The 17767-nt window shown below is 41.6% G+C and overlaps 1 protein-coding gene across 5 annotated transcripts in view; it reads left to right on the top strand.

Annotated features, from left to right (window-relative positions):
• The window catches only part of DENND5B (DENN domain containing 5B), a 115626-nt gene extending 105183 nt beyond the window's left edge, over window positions 1-10443 (top strand). For all 5 annotated transcript variants that reach the window (XM_054074721.1, XM_054074731.1, XM_054074741.1 and 2 more), the window contains 6 exons: window positions 624-742; window positions 1896-2083; window positions 4214-4296; window positions 4462-4588; window positions 5416-5590; window positions 6453-10443. In XM_054074721.1, the coding sequence (XP_053930696.1) occupies window positions 624-742; window positions 1896-2083; window positions 4214-4296; window positions 4462-4588; window positions 5416-5590; window positions 6453-6636 (876 nt within the window). In that variant the 3' untranslated portion in view covers window positions 6637-10443. The remainder of the gene's footprint in view (window positions 1-623; window positions 743-1895; window positions 2084-4213; window positions 4297-4461; window positions 4589-5415; window positions 5591-6452) is intronic.
• Window positions 10444-17767: the final 7324 nt, after the last annotated feature.

The raw sequence follows: 17767 nt of genomic DNA, 5'->3' as shown, positions 1-17767 counted from the left end.
GAAGCAATGGAAACTAAAATCTTGTAAGGGGAGCGTTTAGGTGACGTTAATAGATGCTGCTGCCAGCCCCACCTACACTTACATATTGCACTGGAATTCACAGTCCCTTGTTTACCTTCTTCTGTCCCCTTGTGGTCTGAAGCACCTCATGTTAGTGATTTTTTTGTTTGCCCAACAAGAAGCAAATTGATCTTTGAAAATAATAAAGGATTTAGGGACTGCTTTGTAGTGTAGAGTGAATGAACTGAAAGTTAGTATGCATTTTTGAGAAGCTGTTTGTATTGAAGAACTATTTCTTCTACAAAAACACGCCTTGTTATTGCCTTAGGTCAGAAATTCATAATAAACACTTCTCAGAATTATTCAGAGTGAATGCTCACAACAAAGAATGCAATCTCTTTGCCAGCTTTTAACAGTTTTATTTCAAGGTATTTCTTTTCTCCTGTCTTACAACAATTATTCTGCTTTTCAAAATGTTCTGCGTGTTTATTTGAAAATACTTGCTGTATAAATCAAAGGAATCTGAATAAAAACTTACATATAAGACCATATATGTGCGTGTGGTGAGTGGGTGTGTTATCTGTTGGTTTTTTTAATGAAGTAAAAACTGTTATTCTTTTCAGTGCCAGAATTTAGGGAAGCTGACAACTGTTCAGATTGGTCATGACAACTCAGGGCTGCTAGCCAAATGGCTGGTTGATTGTGTCATGGTCAGAAATGAAATAACAGGACACACGTACAAGTAAGCAACAAGTTTCAATTATCTTTGTGTGAAATTCTTACTTGTGGAATCTAGAGAAAGCAAGAAGGCATTCATCATCTCCTTAGTTGATGGAGCACCATGGGCTGATTTGGGTACCCAACAGGGTTGTGTTGGTCTCCCCTACTCCCAGTTCTCTTTTTCAGAAGCCCTAGTTCAAGTCAAATGATCTGATAAGTATTAAATGAGACTTCAATGTGGGACTTTCTTTGCATCTCTCTGAGATAGGACACACACTATGGATACTTTTGAAGAGATTCATAAATTTGTGTCTGATAATTAAATCTCTGGATTTAAAGTAGTATGGTAAAATGAACTCTTTAAACCCCCAAGAGCTGGAATGATAGTTTAGGACAAATCTTTGGTTTCTTTCTCTTTTTAAAAAAAATATTCAGAAGACTAAGTAGTATTAACAAACATATGAACAGAAACTTGGATTAGAAGAAAAAAAAAGGTTTTGAAGATTTCTTAATCTTCTATTGAGTATGTACCTCTTGTGTGAAAATGATCTCCTAACTCATCATTGGTTTTACAAAACACCTGGCTAAGCAGACTTTTTTTTTTTTTCCAAATGTGGGCTTGGGAAACTGTAATTCAGAGAAGAGCTCCAGACTCAGTGTTGGCCACGGTGTATGGGGGAAATAAGAAGGAAATTCTAAGAACTGGGGTTATGGACACATGCATAAATTTCATTAGGACTGTAGGTGGGGTCAAAATTACAGCAATGAAATGTGACGTGAAGTTTGAATATGAGGAAATGTCACAGATTCAGGGATTTAATTGTTAATCATCACAGTATTTGTAAAGGCTGAGTATCAGTTGTAGTTGCAAGTGGAAAACAGCCTGGCAGAAATCAAGATGTGGCCCGTGAAATACGTGTATAACACTTTCTGTTGCCCTGTGCTTTCATGCAAGCTTTGCATATTTCCCTTTTCTGAAGGGCAGAGGTGAATGTAGTTTTCTGGTTTGGCCTTATCAGTTGTGGTGCAGGGGATGCTGCCTGCTAAGTTCTGGTTTGTGAAAAGTTTCTGGCTATAGAGTATTCCCTGCCTCTTAGCAGTGTTTATGAGTGTTAGCCATGCCTTTAAGATCAAGCCCGTGTGGCTGATATGTGCTTGTGCTGGGTGCATGGCAGGTTTCCCTGCGGGCGATGGCTGGGAAAGGGCGTTGACGACGGCAGTTTGGAGCGAATACTCATTGGAGAATTGGTGTCCTCCACATCTGATGAAGAGCTGGGAAAGCAATGCCGTACCCCACCCCAGCAGAAATCTCCTACCATAGCTAGACGGCTAAGCATCACTTCCCTCACAGGGAAGAACACCAGTAAGTCCTTTCCTTCCTTCTGAGGGCCCTTGATTAGGGGGCAGCAACTGCTGAGAAATAAAGCTCCAGTGAACAGGAGACCTCCTACTGAAGCAGGGCTTGGTGCAGAGGAACAGCTGCAAGCTGATGAGTTTTCCTGCACCAGCCTGTGTGTCTGCAGCTTGCTCTGTGACTGTACATGTTGCCTTTTAAAATGTCCCCATTTGACAGTTGAGAGATAATAATCTCTTTCTTTGGAGCATGGAGATATGAAATGAGGGAGGAGGAGGCAGCAGAATTACACTAACTGATGCTGTTAAGCTTTGCATCTTACTTTGCAGTCAATGAGAAGACAGTCCTCTGCAGCAAAATTCAGAGCCTGATGTGGATGTTGTGAACTGCATCCTGGAGGAGCACAACTCCAGGGGGGACCCTCGGGGACATCAACTTCACGTCCTTAAAATTAGTTTTATGAGTAACTGCGCCTGACTACAAGGGGGTGTGGGACTCTAAGGACCATGTGAGGCATTCTCTGCTAAAGCTTACAGATAGGCACAGTGCAGATCCTGATCATAAATCTGTCCAGCTCCTGTGAAGTTAGATGACATGACTGCTGAAATGTCAAGCAAGGAATGATTAGCATCCAAGAGCCATGCAGCATTTAAAAACCACCATGGGCCCACTGCATATCTTCACATGTGTGAGTCCATATTAGCAGGAGGAGTGAGCACCAGAGCTACTTGCAGAGCACATCTCCTTAGGTTTGAGAACACTAAGGCCCAGTAATTCGTCTTGTGAGCTAAATGAGGCTCTGTGTTAGACCTGTTAGTATCATATACTGAAATGATACCAAATTACTCCATGCTTCCAAAAAGACAGTTGTAGGACAATTAATAGCAACCCACATATGTCTGAAAAACTAGAAAGAACTCATTGAAGGACCATGAAAATTACTGAAGTCTCTTAGCCCCAGCCTGGCCAGTTGAGGCAGCTAAAACCAAGCAGTTGAGCTCCCAATTCCCTTCTGCTCCCACCCCCAGGGAAAGGGGAGAGGGAAATGAGACGAAAAAGACTTGTGGGTTGGAAACTATTATTATTATTATTATTATTATTATTATTATTATTATTATTATTATTATTATTATTATTTCATTAAAGCTATAGTTTTAAAGTAATAAAATATATACAGATGTATGGGATCATGGCCCACTACTGCCCCACCCCAACGCCTAACCACCACCACAAATGCTGTAGAGCAGACACGAGGGAATGGATCCACGGCTAGGACAGAGCTGGACTCGGGAACTGAAGTCAGGAACACATGGATATGGGATTAGGGGTAAACAGACAAACAAGGTCCTCACTGGATATCAGACATTGCTAAAGAGAGCAAGATCTTTGTGATCTCTCATTCTTATATGTATGACATATATGGGATGGAATGTTCTTTTGGTCAGTTTGGGGTCACCTGTCCTGAAGTTACTTAGATGAGACTTAGAGTCAGAAAGCTGATTCTGCTTTAACTCAAACAACAACAGGGACTAGATAGTTTTCTGCAGGTGCCTGCATAGGAAGATGAGATGGTAGCAGGTGGTGGCATAGCAGAGAAATACAGCTAAACAAATTCAGAGCAGAAAGGTGGCCTGCATTTTAACACAGAAGATAACTCACTGCTGGAACCATGGCCCCTCACGCTGGTACAATGACTAGACGTGTGCCTAAATCAGTTAACTTGTTTTGGCTCAATAAAACATTGTAGGTTCAAGTTGGGAATAATGAGTGCTGAGTTTTCTGGCCTGTGTCACGTAGAAGTACGTCAAATGACTAGTCTACAACCTTTCAGCCCATATCTTTTCATGGGAAGGTTGCCGTACTCTACGTGACGAGCAAGATGTGATTAACTCAAATCAAATATTTATCAGGCCAGATCCTTGGGTTGTGCATTTTTAAGTAGGGCAATTTATTTGATTATTCCAGAGTTGCTCATCAGTTGCTTGTAATTAAGGCTTAGGTTTACCCTAGACAAATGGTTGCCTGAACTCTGTTAAAGACACAGAATAATTCCTGCAGTTCAAGCTATGTCTTCATGAGAATTTGATAAATGTTTTAAAGTTGCTATCTTCAGCTAGTATGCTTTTCATCATTTCACAGAGCCTAATGCGGGACAGATCCAAGAGGGAATCGGGGAAGCTGTCAACAATATTGTGAAGCATTTTCACAAGCCAGAGAAAGAGGTACTTCCAACTTTTCATTACTTGCCTGGTATCTACAATGCACGTAATTATTTTTATAAACAGAAATGGAACTGAAGTGCCAGTAGAGACTGTTAACCTTTAGATTTGAAGCCTATGACATACAACCAAGGCACACTGAAATTACAGACTCTCCCTTTCCCACAGAGAGGAAGCCTTACCGTTCTGTTGTGTGGAGAAAACGGTTTAGTCGCAGCACTGGAGCAGGTCTTCCACCATGGATTCAAATCAGCTCGTATTTTTCATAAGAATGTCTTCATCTGGGATTTCATAGGTAAGCTGGTATGTGATTTGGAGGCAGAAGGAGAAGAAAGATACAGGCAAAATGACTACTTGGCACAGACCTTGGATTCTTGTCAGCTAGCTTGCCATCTGTTCCAGCCTAGCACTTGCTCCAGGTTGCTTAAAGTCAATGAGGAACAAGATGGAAGATGAGAAATGCTATAGGAAGGAAGAGTGTGAATCTGTGCAGTTAGAATTTAAAATCTAAATATATACCTAAAATTTAATATCTAAAATTCTAAATCTAGAATTTAAAAGCACTTAAAATTCTAGTCATTTATTTACAGATGAATGTTCAAAAACCTGGTTTTCTATCCAGAAAGAAGGTAGGGTAGAGGCTGGGGTAGAGTAGCACTCGATTTGAGGGGCAAACTTGGGAAAGGGTATGGTTTTCTAGTTGTTTATGAGAACTCTCCTAATCACAGTAGCGGAGCTTATCTATAGGCCTGTGTTGCAGTAATTTAAGACATACTTATTCCATTAAAACATGATCACAAGTTGAGATAACTTAGCCTGAGGGTAAGTGCTTACTCAGAAAAGGTGAAAAGTCAAAGCTGATGGTATCACTTACAATGAAAGCATTGATAGGTACGCTGGTGCAGCTCCTTGATGTTACCTAACTGTATGAGACATCAACCAGTCTGCTGACCACTGCTTTGTAGCCATGATCACCACCTACCTATGGTCTTCAGAGTGAAGAATCCATATATAAACTGCAATAGCTCTCGGCAGGTTGTATTTTAAAGGATTGCCTTGTGTGATTCTATGTCACAGTGCAGTACTTCTGCTCACTGGGTTCTGATTTTCACTCTACCACAGAGAAAGCTGTTGCTTATTTTGAAACCAGTGACCAGATTGGAGACAATGAGGAGGCCCTTTTGCTTCAGAGATCTTCATGCAAAACCTTCTGTCATTATGTGAATGCCATCAATACGGCTCCAAGGAACATTGGAAAGGATGGCAAATTCCAAATTCTGGTTTGCCTGGGGACAAGGTATCTAACTGCTCTTCATTATATGTGTCCTCTTGTATTAGATTAGAATAACATTTTTACACCGCTGTTATTAACTTTAGTTTTCCATTTTAAGACATCTCACACCTATCTATTATCCAGTACCTATTTTAGGCATCTTAATTCTACATGAAAAATTAGAGCAAAGAAGCAGTAATTATACATGGCTAGTGTCTAAGCTGCTAAAAATGTTTTGAGCTCTTTTATAGCTGTTAGCTTGACAGTCATATGTATAAAATCTGTCTTGAAATTGTATATTTGATTAAGTGCTGGCTGTCAGAATGCAGAGTTCCTTTGCAAGAGCTGGTATATTTCTAAATCCTCATTTAATCACTTTGGCTATGAAAATGGGACGTCTTATTATTTTGACAGAATTCTTCTAGATAAATCTTCCTTTCCTAATAGGATGCTTTCTGTCTTGCACTTGGGGAGGGGCGAGGGGGAGTCTTAGTTGTATTTTGGAGGGTGAAAGATGGTATGTCTAGAAATAAGTACCATTTTTGTCACATCTGTCTGGATACATGGAAAACCAGTTGGAAAAGTCTTTTTTTTTCCTGAGGTTTACTTTCCCTGTTCCTGATCTGAAAATGTTCCTGAATTCTTCCAAAGACAATTGTCCGGTTCTGCTGATAGCTTTCTATCTTCACTCCTACACTATTTTCAGTTACCTGTATTTTACTAACAAAATCAGAGGTTATGATTACACAGGAAACTTTAACGTGCAAACAACATGCATCACCCACCAAAAGCGACTCCATGTTTTGGGTTGCGTTTTTTAAGAAGAATTTCAGTTTGAGATCTATTGTACTCGGTGCTAAAAGAATTCCTTCCATCCCCTTTGCAGGGACCACTTTCTCTCCCAGTGGATCCCCTTGCTGGCAGAGTGCCCGCCCATTACAAGGATGTACGAGGAGAATGCTCTCCTACGTGACCGTATGACTGTCAACTCCCTTATCCGAGTCCTACAGACACTGCAAGATTTCAACATCATCCTAGAAGGATCGCTTATTAAAGGAGTGGATGTTTAGCATGGCTCTGCTAAGAACTTCATTATTCCTTTCCCAAGCAAGCAAACCGCAGTCGGAGACCTGTCAGGACTTGAACGTGATGGTAGTGCACTACTGTAAGGCAAAGCCGCCGGTTGAAGCAGGAGTGGGAAGCTCAGTTTGTGCCCGATGGGGACTGTCCTCTGAAGCTGCAGAAAGCTAAGATGCAGTATTGTAGTTTATTTGAAACAGAAATTTAGTATAAAATAGAGTATTTTCATGTGTTAGATGTGTGTAAATATGCTATCTTCTTTAAGAAATTATATTACTCTAAGAAATTTTTCTTAGACTGAATGTTCTTGTTCTGACTATGAGTAGCTTAAATCCAGGGGAAGGACTGGGGGGAGGGAAGGACTCAGATGGGAAGGGATGCGCCTACTTGCTTGCGAGGAAGAAGCCAATCAATGTGTAAATACAACGCAAACTCAGCAGGGCTTTTTTCAGGTATTGCAAGTTAATACAGCAAATACCTTGATGTAGCCATTGTGATTGTCTCACTCTTGGAAATGTTGTAAGCATATATTGTTTTACCCTACTGTACATGGTCTCACTTAATTTTTTTCTTTGTTTGAAGTCTCAACCCTTTCCATGCATGTTGAAGTTGAGTCGTCATTCTTCTTCTGTAAGGTCTTTTGTGTCACTTCTGTTGATCTCCAAAAGGGGAGACAAGTGTCGGAATGCTTAAACACTGGAGAGGACAGCTGACAGCCTCAGAGCCTGAGACTTATGACATAGCAGTTTAAGTAGTACTGCTGTAGTCTGAGATGGGGAAAGATGGCTTGCTTGACTCGCTTAGTGTGTTCTTTGCCTGTCAGATGTTTTGATGATTATTCCTCACCCTCAGCCAGTTTGTGTTATGGATTACTATTTTTTCCCCGTGTTTAGGAATTTGGTTCATACCAAATTCTTGCTGTACTTGAGAAGAATCATCGCTGTAGAACCACAAACACTGATGTTGCTGTGCTACTGAACTGTATCAGCTGGTTTTGAAATGCTGACAGGTTATGAGTCTTCCTTTATCCCATAGACTGTTTGTAGGAAGTACAGGATCTTTGATTACTTTTTTTTTTTAGTTATATAGCTATCAAAAAGAAAAAAAAAAAAGAGTTAAGCAAAAGGAGCTAAAAAACAAGAATCTCACTTCGGTATTTTGAGTCTCCTCTCCTACACTCTTTCCAGTTAATGTGTTAGTAATACAGTGTAGTTTTATAGATACCGCTCTTAAAGAGGAATCCAGATCAGCTGAAATCCTGTGCTCTAAAAATTTAACAATAGATTACATTAAAATCATCTTGTGGATACCTTGCATCAAATATGGAGTGTATTTTCCATTCTTGTGGATGGGAGTTGGAAGGATCCAAGGGCATAGTTAGCTTCATTTGGTTTTAGGTTTTGGAGGTTAGTTTAAATATGGGTGTTTGTTTTCATTTGTTTATTCCCTATGATCTCAGCCATTTTGTCAGTGGATTTCTGTGGATGTCTCACTGTCAGCTGAGGCTTGGGAAAGGCCCTTAACTGGTGCTGTAAGTGGATTGCCTTGCGCTCTCCTTTCAAGTGGCATTAAGAGGGACCTGGGAAAGGTGGGCTGTATCAGGTCTTGATACAGTGTGCATGTGGTGAAGAGAGGGATGAAAGTTAAGGAAAAGGAATGAGGATGAAAATTAGGGTTTGCTTTCTCACCTGCCTTTTGTCAAACTTCTCCTTCCCATGATTCTTCTGCTTTCCAGTTCTTCTAACAGCACTCACTTTAGTGTCAAAGTTTCATGTCATATTCCCAGACAGAAGAAAGCTCTTCATGTGACTTTGTTTCATTAGAAGGGAGATTTTTTTATGTTATAGAATTTTCCTTGTTTGTAAGGAAGAAGTAAAATAGCACTGTCTGGGAGTCATTGACTCTAATGAGGGTTCCAGCTTTTAATAACTGTTCTTTCCTCCTGGGCTTGCACTTCCTTAAACTGACTTAACTCATCCCAAATACTGTAGGCAGCACTGCTGTGTCACTAATGTGGGTGTGAGTAACTAATGTAAAGGCTGTGAATGGTGTTATGAGTTAGTTGCCAGAGGCCACAGCTGTGTGACATCTCGCTTACACTTCCAGAAATGTGAAATTTGGGGTGTTAGGGTTTTCTTTATGGCCAAGCAATTCTGCTTAAAGTCAGCAGAAGATGCATGACAACCCTTCAGCAGCAATTGATTGAAAATGCATCCCTAGTAGTTAACTCTATCAGTCAATTGCACATTTAGCACCAGAAACCATATTGCAGCTTTATTTGGTAATGACTGCTTAGGATGTTTTGATTTGTCTTACAACTGAAGCCTTTTATGTCTAATGACTGCTATACATTATTTTTTCACGCCCAACTCAGTCTTCAGTGACTTTCATTTTACTGAAATAATAACCTCTTTAGTCCTTGGGTTTCTTCACAGCAGCATCTGCATTTGCTAGCTGGATACTTCCCAAAAGCATACGACTGCATACTTCTCTAGAGACTATTTATGACTTAAGCAGTCGTAATGCTCATTCGATGTGGCACAGGTCAAGTGCAGGCAGGATAAAGTAGAAATGTGGGCACCTCTAAAAATCAAGCATAGATGAATAAACCACATGCAAAGAAAAGGGCAATAACTACATGAAGTCTTTCTTAAGTTAAAATAAGTCAAAACCTGAGAAATTTTAGAATTCTAAACAGGGCCTTCCCCCATTTCGGAATACATTAAAGAACCTTTAGCACTTAACTTTACCACAACTTCACATCAGCTTTTTCAGCAAGTGCTGACTTGTTCGGTTTTGTCAGGTTTCACATCATATTAATAATAATACAATAAACATTATGTAAGTCTAATAGTTCCTTGTAGGCAATAAAACACCCTACGATATGTTGAAAGGGGCACAGCTGAGTGCCTCAGATGCCTAGACGACTAGTTGTTTGACAACCTTGGGAATACAGTCCTTTGTAGTGAATTTTTATTCTACCATGTATGATTAATTTTTTTTTAGTAGACTACTTTTGTTTATTGGAAACTGTGAGGTTTTTCTCTGTAAGGTTTACAGAAATCATTCTACCCACTAGAATGCTGAGAAACCCATCAGGATACATCTAAGCTAAAAGTTTTTACTTCAGTGTTAAAGCACCTTCTTTGGTTGAGAAAGGGAATCTTAGAAAAGACCAAAGCTCTCCAGTATCTGCTTTTTTTTAAAAAAACAAGGAAGTCCTATCCAATACCCATCTGCAGATGTCTGGGTTTGCAGTCCTGTTATACTAACATCCAGCATGGTAGCTTGAGGGAGTCAGAGAATCAAATGCCTCACTATGTACAAAATGTGTATTTATAATTCTCTGAAAGGAATGAAATTCTACTGTTTAGTGAAAAATCTACTCCTGTTTATTCTGAGTTGGCTTGTGTAATTAGATATCATTGTTCAAAAATGTCTTTTTAGAATAGTTGCGCATTGGCATATTTGAGAAAATTCCTTCTTTCAATCAAATGAAGGTGCGCATTATAAGGGGAAATATTGTACGTTACACTTGAAATGTACAAATGTGCCCTGTGTAGCTTAAAATTATCCTTAAATGTCTCTGTTAAGTATATTTTGTCTTTACATTATTACTAACTGACTAAGAACTGGATTATTTTCAAGACAACATTAGTAAAAGTATTGTTATATCAAGCACTTTAACATACATACCACAAACTGACATGGGTTTTTCAGGTTTTGAAGTACATTGAAATACAGCTTTTCATGCTATGTCCTTTACAAATAAAACTGCGAGAATAATGCTTGGTGTCATTTTCTCCTTGCAGAAGAACTGAGAGATTACAGTCTCAAACCGAAGAGCTGATCTGAAGCTGTAAGGCATGTTTCACAAAGGGAGCAAATGGAACAAAATGACTCAGCTGATTGGGACTGCTGGTACCTGGAATTTACTGGAGGAAAAAGGAGAAGAGGGGACGTGAGGGTCTGCTCTCAAAACCCGCCTTTCTGCCTCCCCTGACATAAAAGGCACAGTGCCGAGCCTGACTAGCTCTTCATTTTCAAGGCTTAGGTGGAAACCGTGGCTGAGCGAAGGGAAGAAATGAGATCACAGTAAAGCACAGCTCTTAGCACAGTGGTGTTTGCTAGGCAGCCTGGGTTGCTCTCCCTTAGTATCTGGAACAGATAGGGAGGAGTGGGAAGAAGAGGCGTAGGATCCTATTGGCAGCAAAATGGGAAGTGTGGGATTAACTGCAGCCAAAGGTCTCTTCCCATTCTTCGTATGGGTTGCTCTGATATTTGAACTTATGGTTAAGAGCTGGAGTGAAACCCATGCCCTCCAGTCTGTCAGTTAGCATGTCCATTAAGAAGAAAGGCTGATAGAGAAGAGAGATCAGAGAATCACCAGGTTGGAAAAGACCTTTTGGATCATCGAGTCCAACCATTCCTATCTGCCACTAAACCATATCCTTAAATACCTCATCTACCCGTTTTTTTAAATACCTCCAGGGATGGGGACTCAAACACCTCCCTGGGCAGCCTCTGCCAGTGCCTGATGACCCTTTTGGTGAAAAATTTTTTCCTAATATCCAATCTGAGCTTCCCTTAGTGCAGCTTGAAGCCGTTCCCCCTTGTCCTATCACCTGTCACTTTGGAGAAGAGACCAGCACCCACGTTTCTACAACAACCTCCTTTCAGGTAGTTGTAGGCAGTGATAAGGTCTACTCTCAGCCTCCTCTTCTCCAGGCTAAACAACCCCAATTCCCTTAGCCGCTCCTCATAAGACTTGTTCTCCAGCCCCTTCACCAGCTTCATTGCTCTTCTCTGGATGAGCCCCAGCACCTCAATGTCCTTCTTGTAGTGAGAGGCCCAAAACTGAACACAGCATTCAAGGTGCAGCCTCACCAGAGCCAAGTATAGGGGCAGATTCACCTCTCTGGACCTGCTGGCCACGCTGTTTCTGATGGGTGCTAGCAACAAAAAAAAGGTTTAAAAGAATATAGTGAAATGTCCTGCTTAGTAGTTTGAGGCTTGTCTAAGTTGGACTGGATTTTCATAAATTCCCCCCACCCTGTCCCCCCCAGCTCTACCTCTGCTAGAATGGGCAAAAATATGAGAAATTTTGAAAATTGCACAGTTGAAATGCAGTTCCCTTCGTGTGCGTGTGTGTGGAGTGTGTGAGGTGTGGCATATCTGTTTGTTCATTTTAATTCTTGGTTTTGAAAAGGCAGAGAAGCTCAAGAGAGGACCAAACATCTCAGAGCCAGGAACCATATACATGTGGAAATCCTCAAATACATCGTTTGATGATACTGGTGTTTGTCAAAGTGTAGCGGCAAAATTAAAGGATCCCATAAATGTGAATGAAAGCCACAGAGTTGCTTGTGGTCAAATTTCAATAGCAGGAGTGGCCACACTTAATATACCTCTTTACTAAATGTATTAGTCCTAAGTTTGTATAATTAATTAGAGATGGTGGGATCTGACATCCTAAAGGCAGTAAGTACTTGAAATAAAGCAGGATTAAACTTGTCCAGATGAGGAGGTGCAAATAACTTTCTCTCCACTGTGCTGCCACGAATGCAGTCTGGGAACATTACAATGTTTTCTGGAAAGGCTGAGTGGAAGAAAACTAACTGAGAAAACTTGCACAGGGAGAAGTTGAAATACCTCGCCAATCTAGTTTGTTCCTTTCCAGTATTTCAGGTAAGCTTGCTAGAATAAATTGCGCTCAGCTTAAGACCGAAGTTGCTTCCCCATCTGTCACCCATCAGCCCAGAGGTTGAAGCTCCTGTCATTGCAGTCAGGGAGCATTTAATTGCCGACATTCCTATTTTCTCTCATGCTATTCCATCACACATGTATCATTATAAGCTGGTTTGAGCTCAGCACAGGATGTGAAGGGAATGGGAAAATTTCTGTACGGGTTTGCTATCCAGTGGCTGATTACGGTAAACTGTCTGCCAAAGCCACTGTGAAGTTGATTTATCAATGGAAAGCTGTAGTTCTGCAGGAAACGTTGACACTTTAATGGGCCCATCTGTATTCCCTGCAGACCTCACAGGGCATCTCGGCTCCTCTGAAATAACTTCTTCTGTCAGAAGAGCATCTGACCAGACAAATTATTTTCTCCTATAACGAAGCCCACCTTTTTCTCAAAGAGGAAAAAAGCCCAACCAAACAAAAAAGCACAACAACCCTTCCCCAGCTAATCTTTACCCACAGCATATTTTTCAAAGGACGTTGCTGTGAAGGATCTCACTGCTGTGTGATCTAGTGTCACCATTGTTATCATTCAATAATTAATTCAGTGGGATCCACAAATGTAAAATAATTGTGGTTTATGTCAGAGAGGCTCAAGTATTCACACTAGTTACTCTAATATGAGTAATAAAGTGATCTGTAAAATATTGTTGCTCCTGCTTGTAGTGGTTCTCCAAGACTTGTGCAAGTCTGCTTGTCTTGAACACTGAAGGGGTAAACATAGAAGACAGCCAAAGCTTGTAATTCTTTTGCTTTGTGGACAATAACCCTCCTTTCCACAACACATACTCTTTAGTATGACCCTTCCCCTGAATATTCCATTTACTCTTAGAGCAACATTTTAAAATGGGTGAATTGTGGAGTGCTCTGTTCACCCAGCCACTGGTGTTCAAGCCCTGCTGTAGGGTGAAACACTAAACAAGTGAACGTGCTGAATGAACAATTGAGTTTTATTTGCAAAGTGCATTTGGCCGGATTGTGCAGCAGACGTAATTCCCAAGGGGCACAAGTGCTTATCACAGGGCATCTATTCTCCAGCGAGGCATGGAAAATGCAAGAGATATCCCAATCTTCACACAGCACATTTGATGCCAGATTCTCTGCCACTCCTACCGCCAGCTGATACAAGCCTAAATTAAAATAATATTAAACTCCTCCCTCAACAGCAGCCAGATGTTGGGTTTAGTGCTCTGCAGTCCTTGCATTCTCCTGCTTTCAATGAGAGGTTTTCACAAAGGCCGGTGTTAGCCTAGAGAAGCAGTTTTTCTTGCCTTGACCCTGCAGCCAAAGGGAAGAGATGGGCTCCTTTAATGGGCCTTGTGAGGAGAAACCTCACTTGGCTGCTTTTAATTATGCCTAAAGAAGTCCAGCAGAGGCAGCTTCTGGAGCTAAGCTAGCATTAATCTTTATGTAGAGCCCTCCCAGCACTGTCCTCCCATAACGAATTCATTTCTTCAAAGGCAACCAAGTGATTTATTAGCATGTCCTTTACACATCAAAAAGTAAAGATTTTACAAGAGTGAAATCTAAGGGTGGTGGACTGAGGTAGTTGTACTTTTTTACAATACATTAATAATTCAGATGTGAAGACAAATTCCTTATTTGTCTTTCAGAGACAGAGATCAGAAAATGTGCCTTCAATTTCTAGGTCTCCCTAACTTCCACTGAGACCTTTCAGTAATTTGATTACAGCACATCCCATTTTGCAGCCAAGGAGCTGAAGTACAGAGAGTTTGCTTCAGACAGTCTCTGCTTTGCAGACCTAGGCTGCTGTCAGCCTTGTGGTTAGTAACTGCTCATCCAGCATGCACTGGCCTGTGACTGAGAGTAGCTTTTCAGTGCTACTGTGACAGAAGCACCCTGAGGTCTCATCTGTGCTTAATTCCACTTAAAAGGCATTTCTGAAACCTGTTGATTTGTAGTGGTGTGGGCATGTGCAAGTCTGTCTAGCTGTGTATGGTTAGAGAGTTTTGTAATCATTAGGAGAGAAGAAGAGGTTTTCTTCTTAACTTCAATACGGTGATGATGGGTTTTATCTGTAATATGATTAAGCACTACAGAAATAATGTAAATACTTGCTTGGCTGTTGTGTGAGACGGCAACTGATTCTCTTTCAAAAGGGAAGAAGAGAAAGCAGATGCTTTGCAAGAGCAAGCCTCCCTGCTTTTCATCCTGAGTCCAAAGCTCTTCCAGGAGTGACAGCCTACCTCAGTCTGCCTCAGAAATTGTGGCTGCTGGGACAAGCTGTCAAGACTAAGAAGCACTATTTGTGGTTCAGTGGAGGTAACGGGAATGCCTGCAAGCTTAACTTCTCCTGGTCTGGGTCATGGCTGGGGTGTGGGGGGGAGAGGGGTGCAGATCTGGGAATACAGGAGAACCTCCTTGCTGTGTGTAGCTACATCAAGTTAATCCTCCCTCCTCTCTGCCCCACAAACTGCCCCTGCCCAAACAGATCACCACCAATACCAGAAAATGCATGGTGGAAGACATCTGAAGTGCTAGCAAGAGATTTCAAATAGTATTCAGAAATGGTCAGTGTAATTGAGAATCGTTGTTGTTTTGAAACAGGCATGGAATTAATTTCAAATTAACTGGGATGTCAGCCCAAAGACTGTGCTCCTGTACTTCAGATAGCTGTAAATTCTTGCATTAAATCTCTCTAGCCTGTTTCTTCTGTTCCATGCGCTCCTCTAAATTGTTTACCTGCCTGCACACATGCAACTTTTGAACTGTCATTGTCCAATGAGATAAATAGGATGTGCTCTAAATCAGACTGTGTAATATGAGCCCCACCAGCTTGGAATTAGTGTGACTATTGGCTTGCCTGAGATCCAAACCTCTTGCAGATGGTTTGTGGTTCCTGACTGTATAAATAGTATGGAGATGACTGAAAGTGGGTGTGGTGCACAGGACATTCCCACCCCCACCTCACGCCTGCCCCCAGCCCATAAAATGACTTTTAGAAAAACTGCATTCAGGGATCGTGAGTGGAAACACTACCCAGTGGCTCTACCCAGCTTTCATGCTCTTACAACTGTGGAAAATGTTTCCATTCATAGTAACAGGAACATAGAGGAAATAAGAAAAACTTGCAGACCAGAGAAGCTGTTTAATTCACCCTCTGCATGGACTTTGTTAGAAGAGAATTTCAGACGTCAGCAGGAATTTGTGCTAGACAGGGGCAGTGCGAGTAGCTGTGATCGGTAAGAAATAGGATAGCTGTTCCAGGCTTAGTTATTTGTGCTTAACTGGAACAATACTGAGAAATGAGGAATGAACTAGCTGATCTTCAAATCAAATACATGTCCGAGGAAGCACAAATATAAGTTGATCTACCATGGCTTGCTGAAGTCAGTGGAAGTTCCTAAAACCAATTACTTTAGGCAGGCATTCCTGAACACTGTAGTCTGCCAACCTGTTAGTTTGTAGACAGAAGAGAGGCAACTCTCTTTCAGGAAAATAGTAAAGTCACTATTGTTGTTGCTTTCAACACACAATGTTTATTAAGTCTGTCCCATTCTTACGCAGAAGAGTTTGCTTCCTAGCCATCACAGCATCTTAAGTACAAATGCTTATCTCTGTGAGGGACTAGGCTCATGCTTATGAAGATATTCAAAGGCCTTGTGTTCATCATTTTGGTTAAGATACCCTGGAACAGAGTAGTGGCAACACGCACTGTCTGACAAGTGGGAGACTGATTGTGAAGACAGCTGGAGTGTTGACTCTGGATAGGGTTCTGAACAGCATGGTTTGCCTTATCATTAAGTACAGGGTGTTCTGGACAGATCCCACGCAGCCCAGTATCACAGACCATGTTTTTGAGAAATCTGAGATATCTTTCTCCATGGTAGATCAAGACCTAGCAACAAACGCAAGCACGCCCTTTCTCTCCCCTCCAAAAGCCACTTCAAGCTACAGTCACCAGAAACAGAGCCAGCTAGAGCCTCTGTGTGTCAGTCTTTTACTTGCACTTGGCCTGTAGCGGAATCATAGAATAGTTTGGGCTGAAAGGGACCTTAAAGATCATCCAGTTTCAAACCCCCTGCCATGGGCAGGGACACCTCCCACTAGATCAGGCTGCCCAAAGCCCCATCCAACCTGGCCTTGAACAGCTCCAGGGATGGGGCACCCACAGCTTCCCTGGGCAGCCTGTGCCAGTGCCTCACCACTCTCAGTGAAGAAATTCTTCCTTTACGTCTCATCTCTGAAGCTGTCCTTTGACATTGGGAGTTAAATCTGTTTGCAACTGGACCAGTTCCTGCAAATATCCAAAGTGTTGGAAGTTTTCATTCAAAAAATTATGAAGGGCTACTAGCAAGTTTCCCCAACCATGTCAAGCTTAATGCTGTGTCTGATTCTACTGCTGTCCTAGCTGGCGATGTCCTAGGCTGAGCTACTGAGCAAGGTCCCTCCTCAAGGTGCTTTCTGGGATGCCCCTCTGCCCCTTGGACCTTGTTCCTTTTAGGTTTCATAAGCAAGGGGACTCTGAGTGACTTTTACTTCTGCGCTGAGAGTAACAGTTAAGAAGGGAAGAAGGAAGCAGCAGCAAGATAGGAGAGGAGGGAGCCTGTATTTCATTGAAATGGTTCACAGCAGGCAGTGTTTCCATAGAACCGCCTCCCCAACAGTCCCCCCTGCCAATGTGTTGCTTGGGGGAGGATGACAGAAGGACTTGTACTCCCTTTGCTCCTCCCAAATCTAAAAAAAGACTTTCTGCCTCTGGCTTAAGTAATTAATCAGGTAAGGAAAAACTGTTGAGGACTCCAGGCACAAAACACACTGTAACATCTTCATCAATTTCCCTTTCTCTCAAAAAAAAATATTTGCCTGCAAGGGTCTGTACTATTTTTCCCTTGTTCTAGCTTTGTTGGTACAGGAGCCGTGGGTAAGGATCTGGGAGTTGGTGGCAGCAGCTCTGTTTGTATCTGTATAATCACTCATGGCTCTCTTACTCAGCTAATTAAAACCAAATCCCCTCTAGCTACCCTGAAAAATGTAAATAACATTTATTAAGACATTGTTTTGTGGTATAACCAGCACCAGAGTCATAGACAGGCTGTTATGAAACAGGATTTTGCTTGTGAAGAAGTAGATGTCTGCAAATCAAGTGAATGCCAGGCTTTCTTCATCAAAGCATGAAGCTGGGGACAAGGAGAAGTGCATACAATGAAAAATACATGAAATGCACAAAGACAAACAGCTGGCTGGGGCCAAAGCGGCCTGAACACCTTTGCATTGTGCTTTGCCTGTCTCTAGAGCTAGCACAGATACAAGGGGTACGGTATTTGCAGCAAAACAAGATTTTACCAAGGGCATTGTGTTCTTAGCACAAGGAAACAAGTAGCAAGGAAATAGAAAAACAAAATACATCACAGC

Source organism: Cuculus canorus, chromosome 1 (assembly GCF_017976375.1).
Source record: "Cuculus canorus isolate bCucCan1 chromosome 1, bCucCan1.pri, whole genome shotgun sequence".
Classification (NCBI taxonomy): Eukaryota; Metazoa; Chordata; class Aves; order Cuculiformes; family Cuculidae; genus Cuculus; species Cuculus canorus.
Note: the sequence above shows the minus strand (reverse complement) of the source record. Positions and strands in the feature narration are given on the sequence as shown.